The 12,190-nt window shown below is 38.3% G+C and overlaps 1 protein-coding gene across 1 annotated transcript in view; it reads left to right on the top strand.

Annotated features, from left to right (window-relative positions):
* Positions 1-234: 234 nt before the first annotated feature.
* Positions 235-12,190, top strand: part of ARHGEF10 (Rho guanine nucleotide exchange factor (GEF) 10) — a gene marked incomplete at its 3' end in the record, with an annotated part of 59,830 nt that continues 47,874 nt past the window's right edge. The window contains exon 1 of the mRNA XM_008946853.1: positions 235-271. Within this exon, the coding sequence (XP_008945101.1) occupies positions 235-271 (37 nt within the window). The remainder of the gene's footprint in view (positions 272-12,190) is intronic.

Raw genomic sequence — 12,190 nt, 5'->3', positions numbered from 1 at the left:
GAATTGGCTCCAATACTGAGGACTGTGTACAGAAAAATTTAGACTCGATGTATTTTGAAGCAAGAAGCCAGACACATTCCCTTCTCTTCCATAATGGTATTAGCTAATAGGCGTATGCTTGGCCAAATTGAAAAGGAGTGTCTTAGGATTTGGAATTTGTGTTCATCTACAAAACATGTTCCCTTCATTTTTGCAGGGTTTTCAGTCTGCTAAAGGCACGGTGGATACGCTAAGATGGACCCAGAGGAATTCCCTCCCCCACCACCAGAAGGTAACTGAAATAATTAGGGGTTTAAAGCCAATTTTCTTGTAACAATTTGATTATATTTCTAGAAGTGTTTTTACCTCCCCAACACTTTTTTTCCATCTCACCTTAAGACTTGGTCCCAGCAGTATGTTGCTGAAACGTGAGCTCCTGTCATCTACCCTGTCTTGTTTTTGGACTTTGCTTGCTGTTTCATCAGAGCATGAGAAGAGGAAACCTGGGGAGCGATTGGTCCTTACAGTTCAGATATGCAAACCTGTGCTTTCTATGGCAACATTGTGTGGACCACATCACACCTTCACCATGTGCTTTGGCAGCCTCAAGTGTTCATGCATGTGCTGCACTCTAGAGAAAAAAAAAAGAAGTGAAGCCTGTGGCACAGGCAGGATATTTGGACCAGTATCTTGAATGCCTGGGCAGGTTTGGAGTCTGAACTGAGAGGACAGAGAGTGACAAGTTGTTTCCTCTATGGGCATGGCTGCTTCCACCAAGCATACTTAATCTGGGTGATGTCTGCTGGAGGCTGTAGCTGAAGGACCTTCTCCCATGGGAAAGAAGGGGAAGCATGCACAGCTGAACCTCTGTGTGGTCAGAGCACAGAGATTTGTGGAGGAGGATTATGTATGCTGGACCATGGAGCTGATTCTGTGAAGTGAGCACTCAGTGCCCCTTGCCTGCTGTGTGCTGGTAGCTGTATGGCCACTGGTGTAAGCCCAGGTTTCAGGGGGCACAGAAATGCCCAATTTCTGCATTTATGCTGTCCCTCAGAGAACATTGCACGTGGCTGGTTTTTTTACTGTAAATGCACCTTTGTATAGCACTTGGTAGTATGTATTTTAAGTTTTAAAATTATTTGGCTTTTGGTAGTTGGATGCTGGGAGATGTCTTAGAAGTATCCTGTGCTTGTTTTGTTCACCCCAAAGCCCAAGTCTATGGAGATATGGGTTAAGGAGACCTGTGCCTGAACTCGGTACGGCTGTTCTTATTTCAGTAAAGTTGCTAGTATAGTTTGTATAGATAGTGACTTTTTGCATAAATTTTTGATCTGTCCCTTGTATAGGACATTATTACTTCTATTGATGTATATAACAAAGCATATGTATACATTAATATATATATAAATCCATTCTTGATTATAGGAGATTTTTCTTATTGTTCACACAGAACTGAAACCTCTGTGAAGCCATCACAGAAAGAGGCTTTATCTTGGTTTTTGTTCAGCCGTAACTTCTTAGGTATTTTGGAATTGCCTTCTGAGATCAAAACTGCTTTTTCTGTAGCTTTGACACTGCCACAGATAGAGCTCTGTTACTAGATACTACCTAGGAAATTGGGAATGTGAAAGAAGCAGAAAATTGTGAAATCAGCTTTTAACGGGTTAGATTTCTGTCTGGCGTTATTGACAGTTTTATTTATGCTCCGAGATACCACTGAGGTTATTGTTCACAAAAATGCTTTTCCTGCCCTTGTCCTAACCCCCGTGGTCAGGACCCTGAATTTAGGTCTGTTTTGTTTACAACAAAAAAACGACACTGTCTCTGTGGGATAATCTGTCTCCAAAGCAGCGTAGTGCTGTGAGGGAGGAGTCGGCCCTGGGGAATCACTGTGTCCACTTGGGCAGGGGCTGTCACTTTTCAAAGACAGCTGATGATTGTGGTAAGAGCTCCAGCTTTGTGCAGCATGTCAGCGTGGGGGGATACTCTGACAAAAATCCAGGGTTACGTAGTTCAGTGCAACTCCAGAATTCAGGTTCTTTCTCTGCAAAGCTCTTTGTGACAGGTAGAAATATGTGTATTTTGTCTTTATTTTCAGGCATGTCACTCCTTAGTAGTCTGGGATTAAGTGAACATTAACCGAGGTTCTGCTCTGCCTGATCTTGCGCACCTCAAAATACTTTGACTGAGACTATTGAAATGTAAATATTTTTTAACATTATCAATTCTAACTCTATTTCAACTGCATGTTAATAAAAGGAATAGCAGTGAAAATACATTTTAATAATTACACTAAAATACACTAGTTCACTTTCTAGATAATTCTCACAAGTTATTTGAAAGGTGAAAAATAAGTGAGGTTTTTAGAGCCAAGTACAACCACTAATACACATAACAATTAAAGGAAGGAAACATATGGATTTTTCTTGTAATGGTTGAGGTTTCTTTGGCATGCATATACACTGGCCACCCACAGTGTCTGCTCAGAAGGGATGAGCAGCACCTCCCCATGCCTTCAGACCGTGGCTTGTAGGAAGGATGATGCTCCCACTGTGTACTGCATGCAGGACCCTTTGATACATCATAAAAAAAATATTTGTATCTTTTGCGTAACAATTTTAAAATCCTAAACTGGAGCCACAGATAAAATAAAATTTCATAACAAGTGATTTCACCTGTTTGTCGTCCTAACAAACACATCTGTAGTGTTGAAAGCCTCGTGGGTTCCTTTCCATTTACATGTGTGTACTTTCGACTGTAAAGCTCAATTTTATTCCTGTCAGGTAGGTTTGCTGTAGTTTTGACAAGTAAATTTCACAAACTTATTTGTATCAATCCTAACGTATACAGAGGGTAAAAATAATGGTAAACCTTCCTTTTTGTCAGGGGGATGTTGTGAGAATGTATATGAAAGGTGTGCAATTCAAATTATGTTAAATAATGTCTTTTCATTAGTAATAACCATCTGAATCCATACCTTGTTTAAATTAAAGAACATTTAAGCTCAATAGTAAAGCTTTTTCTGCTATTTCTTGATAGGGGAAAACTGCATGTGCTAAAAGAACGGAAAGTAATGTTTATTTTGTCTGTATTTATTTAATTTATTATCCTTATGCAACATATCTGCTTATAGCTGTTTGGACATTCCATTCATGCATTAAGTAGGCAGTGGCAAGTCTGTGCTAGTTCCCTTACACCAGAGAAAATTCAAGTACTGAGTAACTTTAGAAAAATTAATGCCTGTATGTTCCTTCCTTCAGATTGCTTTAAAAAGAGATTCTTCTTCTAGCCATAATTAAAAATTCCCTAGGATTTTTCTCTGTGTATTTTGAAAGAATATGTGTTAGCAACTAGGGCACAGTTGGAGTGCAGGGTAGATGCAAAGGTTTCCTTGGCTAAGAGCATAATCTAAAAAACTACCTCCAAAATTGACACTTGAGATGATAGTACTAGCTCTTGTTCCCTTTTCTAGTGTCTGTGTGTATGAATTTATGCTTAAGTGCTGGTATTTAAGATTTCATACATAAAATTTTCCATGGCTATTTTGTGAACTAAAATAGAGGATGATTCTTGTTCTATCACAAAAAAAACCCTATGCTTTTCAAAAGCTAAATGAAAATGGCAAGTTTATCATGGCTGTAAGTTATAATTATGTTTTTAATTGGTTACTGTAGCGGAGTGTCCTTAACCAAACCCATTTAGACAAGGAAAGGGTATGCTGCAGGCTGTGCAGGGAGGAATTAAAATGCTGGTAATTCTGAGACTCGGGAATCCCATTTTGATTCTCCTGTAGAGGATTCAGCTAGGACTTGGTGATGGAATGTTGAGTGCTAGGATGGTGTTCAGGTGTGCTGCCCTGTGCTTGTGCTGTTACTGCTTTATTAGGAGATGTGGTCTCTGGCTGCTTTTCATTTCTTTACTTGGAAAACAACTTATGATCTTGCAAAGTGAAATTTCTTTTCTTTAAGTGAGGACTTAAGAGGTGTTTATCAGGGCCTGTTTCAAAAGGAAAAAACAGCTTTGTTTGCTCAGCAGGATGGATACCTGACAAACAGTTGCTTGCCCAGGAGAAGCTGGGGGGTGTACTCTCTCTGTCAAATGAACTTCTGGGTTTGTGTTTTCATCTCTGGATATGTCTCTCTCCCACTGTTTCTGACACATGGCACTATACCTTGTATGAATTCCCTGTGAAAACGATTAGAAAATGTTGGATGTGTTTCCTCGTACAGAGTATACTTGCCAGCAGTTCATCCCAGTTGTCCTATCCAGAGTTGCCTTTTACAAGAGTACCCAAAACAGACCCAAAATAAGCTTTAAGCCTTGTTTTGTAATTAGTTGAGCCTATCAAGGTAGGTTAATATACAGTGATGAGATTGCAGTATGTCAGCATTGCAATACAGTTCCTGAATCATGAACAGATGGTACATTTTGTTTTCTATTTATAGAAAGCTGGTGTATTATTTATAATTTTAACATGAAATACTGAAATTTGAGTGGTTGTACAGAGACATTATGAAAATGAACTTGATAACATAGTCTTCGTATTTCTGCCAGAGTTTCTCTTTGAGAGAGGATGAACCATTTGTACCTCTTCATATGGGAAGGGTGAGGTGCCCTTAAAGACCAGGTGTAGTGGAGTGCTGGATGTTCACTCACCTACACCCCTGTCCCCAGTACCGTTGGTAAATCTAGGTGAGAAACCTTGTTCTGGTGAAGTTTTGGATTTTAAGTGTTCTTCAAAGGAATGAAATTGGTGTGGTTTGTGGTTAGGTTGTTTTGTGGGTTGTTGTGGGTTTTTTTTACTGAAAAGAGACTGAGGATATCTCCTAGGGACCGATCGTAAAAGCATTTTATACACCTTTTTGTACAAATGATCAGCTTTCTAGGGCTGTGAGTGGGACAGTTCTTTGTTCCTGGTACAGAGACACACAGAGCAAGGAGGCCAAGGTCTTAAATCTGCATATCCTGTATGTGATCGAGTGCTGTGATTATGTCTTTCCATGGTTATTTTCTGTCATTTGCTTGCCAGCACTAGAATACTAAAATAGACACAGTTATTCTGTCCCTGAGAAGGAAGTCTGGCTCGAGTCTGTGGGTAAGAGTGAAGTAGGAACCACTGTGTTTTCACAGAATTTCCCACTGGGATGACTTTACATATTCTAGCAACAACAACAAAAAAATAAAAAAAAAAAAAAAAAGGAAAAATGTTGATTATCCCTAGCAGGGAGCTGCTGGATGGTTATGGTTGTCCTGTCTTGCTGTAGAGACAACTATTTCTCTGCCAGGGGAACTGCTTTTTAGTCTGCCTTCTCTCTCTCTATTTCTTATTATTTGGTTACCTTTTGTGTTGCACAGTTAATGTTTTCATAGTCTTTTAGGTTTTGTAACTGAGACAAGAGGCAGCTACATTTGGGCACAAGAAAAGGACTTGTATATTTTACAATTTAGTTTATGGAAGTGAAGAACACTGGGAGGGCCTTAAGCTTGTGTTTTGGACAAAAGTATAATACTAAGATGTTACTTACTATGATTGGGAGATTGAAATAAGAACACTGCTTAAATTAAATGGCATCTGTAAAGGGAGTTAGTCTTTGGCTAAGCGATATTGTTTGTTAGATATCTATTTTCAACATACAGACAGTTACAAATGATGATAAAAGGGGAGCCAACATTTCAGAAGAATGAGAACAGATTATGAATTGTAGTTATGAATGGTCCCTTGTTTTTGATGCTGGCAGTAACTTGCTGGTGTCTGACATCCCATCTGTAACAGAACAACTTATTTATTTCTAAAGATCACATTTCTCTCAGAAAATGAAGGAAGATGCAGTTTTTAAGGTAAGGATCAATTATTTTATGTGACAATTCAGGCAAGCTGTGTAACAGTAACAAAATTCCCATTGCAGAAATACAGCTATAGTGTCATGTCAATCCTAATTATGTAGTTTTTCTTCTAGCCAAGTGTATTTGAGTGTTGGGAAAAAATAATAAATTACTTAAAACCCAATTACTATTTTTAGCAGCTACAAAGAAAACAGTTTACATAGATAAACTGTTATCTTATTTTGAAGTCATACAGTAAAATCTTTGCTGGATGATTATAATATGTTAAATGATTGTGATTTACTATCATAGATTTCTGAGAGGTTGACTTAATCCTTTTGAGAGTATACAGTGTTTTCTTTCAAAAAAAAATAAGTTCTAAAATAATAAGAAGTTATAGTTAATAAGTTATAACAAATAAATAATAAGTTATAGCTGTGGGGTTTTTTTTTATTCACTCAGCTGCTCTGTAAGGTGACTTTTTTGCTGGACTTGGCCCTGCACCCAGGTAGCAAGTTAAGGCCCAGAAGTGTTAATCAAATAAGACAGCTGATGAAATAAAGGGCTTCCAAAGGATTGCAGCAAAACTTATTAGAAGATAAGTTTAAAAGACAAGTAACAAAGGAATTTGTACTGATTTTTGTGTACTCTTTCAAGGAATATTTCTGGAAAATAAGTTCTGAAATTTTTATTTCAGTGAGCCAACATATAAGTTGAGGTGTGAATTATTTTTTTTCTTTGCTTCTTTTTCCTTTTTAGGACTTGGATCTAGCAATAACTGGCCAGGATAAATTGCTGCCAAATAACTGAGGGATTTTTCTTTTTTTTTTTAAATTGTATTTCGCTGATCCAAGTAAATATTCACTAACCATGCCTAAAGCCTCTGTAATGATTCTACTCTAGAGTTTACAGAGAGATTATCTTTTTTTTTTAATGCATTGTTATAATTATTTTATCTTGTGCATGAGCACGGGTAAAAACTAGTTTGCATTGTAAGTTAAATAAAATGTCTGAATTAATGAATTTATTAGGTGCTGGTTGCTTTTGCTGCAGAGAGGAAATAAAACTATGCCTGGCAGTCAGAATAAAATGAACTTTGGCTGGGATTGTTCTTTCCCACTTGCATATCTGATGGTGACCCACACATGATTGCACATGAAGAACACTTGCCAGCCAAATTCTTAAGAAGACTCTTCATGTTACAGGGAATTCCCTCCTGCTTTCTGCGTGGACTGGCTGAAGTTCTGAATCGTTTGGTTTGGTTGTGGCAGTTCTTTGGCCAAGGCTAGGGCTTCCTTTCCCCTCCATGGCTAACGAATGAAGGCAATGGGAAGGACTCTGAGGCTGAGGGACTGAAAGGTCCCAAGGAAACACCAGAGTTGCCCAGCTTGAGCCAGTGTCCACTGAGGTGACTGAGGTATTTCTGGTAGAAGCTTTATTATAGTAAAACAGGATTTCAGAGAGTTCAGGGAGTGAGTCTTGATGTAAGAATTACTGTTTTGATGAGTTTTCTTGAATTCCACGTGTATACTTTTGTTGAGCTATTACAGGAATTTAGTATGTCAGGGCTAAAAAGAGCAAGACACATTACAACAACAAAACAAATGCTAAGAAAGGGGTAAGTTTAAACTCCCTCCCCATTAGTTACTGAGATAATGGATTTGTCAAAGTTTGCATATGTTAAACTTTGTTTACAAATCAGTGTATCTTATCTGTATAGTGGTCTTTAGGCTGGGCAAAGTCATAACAAAAATGAGTAAGTGAAAAGCCACTGAAATCAAAGTATTTCCATATTTTCAGTGTGATACACAGTTTAAGTACCTAAACTGTTTCCTTTCTGTAGAAGTGGTATTGCATGCTCCCTTCTTTAGGCCTCCAGGGTCTCACTGCCACTTTCTCTTTCTTGGGACTCCTAATTACCCTTAAAGTCCATTCAGTATTATCAGATGATACAGCAGTTTGATGTTGCTAATTAGAATCAGACTGTATTAGAGAAATGCGTGTTTCTCAAGCTGCTAAACAGTAATTGCTTCAGTGTATAAAGTAATTATTTGGAAAGCTAGGTATTAGTTGATGACCTGCTAGGAAAAAATGTAAGGAAATAAAGAACAAGCGAAGCTGCTCTCACTGATGGAAGTCTCTTTAAAAGTGGTTATTTTCTCACAAATGTATCAAGTACATGGTCAAAACTACAGTTCCAAGAAAATGTTACTTTTCCTTTTTTTTTTTTTTTTTCCTTCACACGACACTTGTATCCTATGGCTGGTCAACATGCTCCATCCCTGCACTGCCAGTTCTGGATACTTCATTTTCCCAGTGGCTTTGCAGTCCTGCTGTTGGATGGAAGCTCTCTGGTTTCCCCATTCCCTGTGGACTATGTGGCAGGATGCTGTGGGCGAGCTCAGCAGTTGTGTGCACGGTAGCTGAGGCTGATCTTGTCTGTTGGTAGAGATAGGTACTGGTGACAGCTGTGGAGCCACGTCAGACAGCAAGGCAGCTTTTGTGTTTTGACTGCTGTGTCTCATGCTCAGTGCTTGGTGGCATTTATACTAATTAAAACTGATAACCTTGGTAGTATTTTGTATTCCTTTAATACTGATGGAAAGCTAATAGCCTTTAATACGGATAGATGTTTTTTCAGTGTTGACAGGGGTCTGTCATGTATTTATGCAGATTCCCAAATAATGGCTGTACATACATTCCTTACAGCATCACCTGTTAAGGACTTCACTTGCTGCACACCAGCAACATTTTTTGGTGAAATTTTAATTGCAGAATCTACTAATATGGTGCGGAGATGGAAAAGACCTGCTTGGGACCAGGCTCAGTTTACGTTTCTGGCCATGGCAGGCAACAGAAGTGTCACCAGTGTACTGACTATAAAGGCAGTTAAAGTAAGTGGTCACAAAATGCTGGTTTTATGTAGCAGCCTTTCTGATTATAGGGTAGCCAGCAGTGAAAGTCAGCATCTTGCGGTGGTAGAAAGGAGTTCAGGTCTGCTGGTGTTACTGCTGCTGCTCTCTAGACAGCCCAGTTCATGTTTAATATTTTTATTTTAGAATTCTGGTGGTTTTTTTTCCAACTCAATTCTTTTAATTTTTAACTAACCTTAAACTTATGTTTTAGCATTGCAAGTAGTTCGTAAGGTTCAATGTTTTTGATATGTGTAAATCTTTCCTAACATCCACAGATATGGGCTTTATTTCAAGAAATAAAATCCTTTGGCATTAGGCATGCTGTTGCTAGCAGTTTCTCTCTGAATCTTGAGGGAGCTTCATTGCTGACTTCAATTTTGAGTTTGTTTTTTATCCAGAAGAGTAATGTCTGTTGTGCATGCCTGACAACGTAATCAATATGTTACATGTGTATTTATGAAATGCTAAAGAGCCATTTTTACTTCTTCCTTGGTTATTTGCAAGGAGAACCTGTTAATTCATGTGGTTTTGCTTTTGTTTCAGTTACTGGAAAAACTTTTTACACAAGTGTGTACCATTTAGTTTGGGGTTTTTGTGGTGCCTCGTAACGCCGAGGCTGGCTGTGGGCCCGCGCTGCGTGTGCGGAGCAGCGTGCCCGTCCCGCGGCGCCTGGGCACAGCGGCGGCTGGAAGGGGAGGGACCTTCCTTGGCTCTGACCCGCTCCCGTGGGAAGGAGCACTCACCCATGTGGTTTTGCTTGTGCAGTTTTACTTTAGACTTTTCTTTCCCTCATCAAAATAGCCGCTTTCCACCTGTGTGTCTGTGTTGAGGAGCTGGTTTATGGATGCCAGCGGTGTGCTGGCAAGGTGTCACACTGTGACTTGGTAGCATGAGTGATGGGCAGCATTTGCAGGAGCATTTTTTCCAAAAAGCCAGCCTGCCTCTTACAGGGTCCCTCCTGCCCTGCCCTCTCACTCTGCACGCCTCACTCCTCTCCCTTTGCAGGTCCCCACAGAGCTGTCGTCTGGGGAAGGCAATAAGACAGATGCATAAGCTGGGTACCAGAATGAAAGAATATTTAGTGTTCTCTCCAGATAGTGAAGAACTAGTGGTTACAAGTGGGAGATGTGAGCTTGTAGAAATAACTGTGTTGCTTTCTCGCTGTAGGAATGCAGTCTGATCAGTGCTAAAAAGCTGGCAGAAACTAGAGACTGTCCAGTGGCAACAGAGTCTCTTAAAACTGCTGAATAGGAATCATTTGTCGTTTTCCAAAGGTTTACAAACTGGCCACATTGGGGGACTTTTGCAGTCATAAGTGTTTCTTAGCACAAGGTTCACCTTCCTGACAAATGTCAAGGCTCTGTTACGTAATTTCACCCGAAATAAGAAGTGACCAGTTTGAGAGCCTGTTCATCGTGGAACACAGTCAGCATGGTCTGTCTGAGCCCAAGTGGTTAGTTTTACAAAGCTAATGATAACTTGAAAAAATTCAGTTATTTTCTGGTATCTGCACAGTTCCGTTTCTTATTTCTATCCAGTGTGTTGTACATTTACATAAGGAGCTGGACAGATTTTAATATTTAGAAATAAGGGTCTGAAAAGGCAAGTGTATCTCATTTGAGAAATCTCTGGAATGTATCCAGTTTAAATAGTAAGCACTCAGATTGCTATGTCTGGCCACTGGCTTTGGTTAGTAACCTTTGTAAGTTATGACATTTTATAATACCTAATAATATTCAGAGATAGTACGTATTTTTATATTTGTTACTGAAAAGTTTTGTGTATTTCAAGATACTCAAGAATTTGTAGAAAGTTGAAACGTTTGAGGAATTCCATTTGAAGGAAGGTGGGTTTACACAGTGTCTTGTTGCAATCTAAAATGTGTGAGTAAAAAAGATAAATGTTTCAAAACTGCGTGTTGGAATAAGAAGAATCAGCTTCTGCCAATCTGCTTTAGGCTTAAATGTATTAATATTTTTTTCACTAAAAAATAATTAGGTGTTTTCCATCTGAAGCATTGTGCACTTTTCTTCATTGGTCAGTGCAAGGTGGTGATATGGTGACAGTGACTAAAAATTTTTATCATTTAGGGAAAAAAAAAATTGGTGTTCAGGGACTATATGAGACATTACACTACAGAGGCCTCCCCCTCCAATTTATTTATTTATTTTAAAATTATGTGTTGGAATAAAAGTAACTGTAAGAGACAGAAAGGAAAAATATTTTTTTTTCCAATTTTAATTAAAGTTAGCAGGGAACTATGGAAGAAAAAGAGGAAATGCATCTATTATATTTGGAAAGCTCCATGACAAGAATTTTCTGAAGACTGCAGGACACAGTAATTATGCATGTTCTCGAAAGAAAAAAGGTCTACAACTGCTTGCAGTGATACGGGGGTCTTGCTTTGATTTCTAAAGATATTTTTCAAACCTTAAAACATAACATAGTGTTTTCATATTTCTTGATGACAGTGTGGCTGTTTATGCTCAGGGTTTCCAGGTTTTGTTACTCTGTTCTCTAGACGGTTGAACTGTTCCTGCTCAGGGTTCTGTTTGTTTCTTCCTCTATGATAGTTTTCCATGGAAGAAACTCAGTTTGCTTCTTCAGGATCATCTCTGATTTACATGTTTGCAAGGGAGGACAGAACTTTGATGTTCCCTTTTGGTTTTTTTTTCCTTTCCCTGTGTTTGCACTGTATTCAAAGTGCACTTGATAGTAAGTGCAGAGCTATTCTGTATCTCTAAAATAAACTGTTCTAAAATCTAAAACTATTAATGAAGCTTCACTAACTTAGTCTCAGCTCCAAAATTAACGTCATTCTCTTAACTCTGTAGCTGTATTACATGGACCTATAAATAATTTAAGGGGTATGAATGGGAAAGTAGATGGTGCTGAGAATGCTTTGCAATTGCCAGAGTGACCAAAAATTGTTGAAATTTGCTTATGCCCCAGCATGTCTTTGTAAACACAGCCTAAGTTAGCTTGTTTTTGAAGTAAGCTTGAAAAAAGTCATTTCACTGGATAATACGTGACAGAAAAAAGGCATAAATCCAAGTGTTGTGCTAATAATTAGGAGAGTATATATTTCTTTTTCTAATCCTAAATTTGCCCTTGTCACACTTAATTTATCTTGAAGGCAATTTTTTCCATTATATCTTTTTTTTTTATTTTTTCATGCTTGAAAACTCCAAACAGAAATTTTTAGAAACACAGGAATTTCCCTGCAGAATGATATTGGCATAAGATGAAAGAGTTTAATCAATTATTGTATTCTCATTGCTCTGGTTGACAAATGTAAGGATGTGAGTGGTGTTGAAAAGGTAAATTGGATTTTTAGTAACTAATTTAATTATTCAAAGTCGTTCCAGGCAGACTCCTCAATGCTAAGCAATCTGTGATCATTACTTTGGAAAAAAAAAAGTGCATTTTAAAATTATGTTAAAATAAAAAAGGATAATTATCCTCTATGTGAT

Source organism: Merops nubicus, unplaced genomic scaffold (assembly GCF_000691845.1).
Source record: "Merops nubicus isolate BGI_N331 unplaced genomic scaffold, ASM69184v1 scaffold9359, whole genome shotgun sequence".
Lineage (NCBI taxonomy): Eukaryota > Metazoa > Chordata > Aves > Coraciiformes > Meropidae > Merops > Merops nubicus.
The sequence above is the reverse complement of the archived record's forward strand: the minus strand, read 5'-3'. Positions and strand labels throughout refer to the sequence as shown.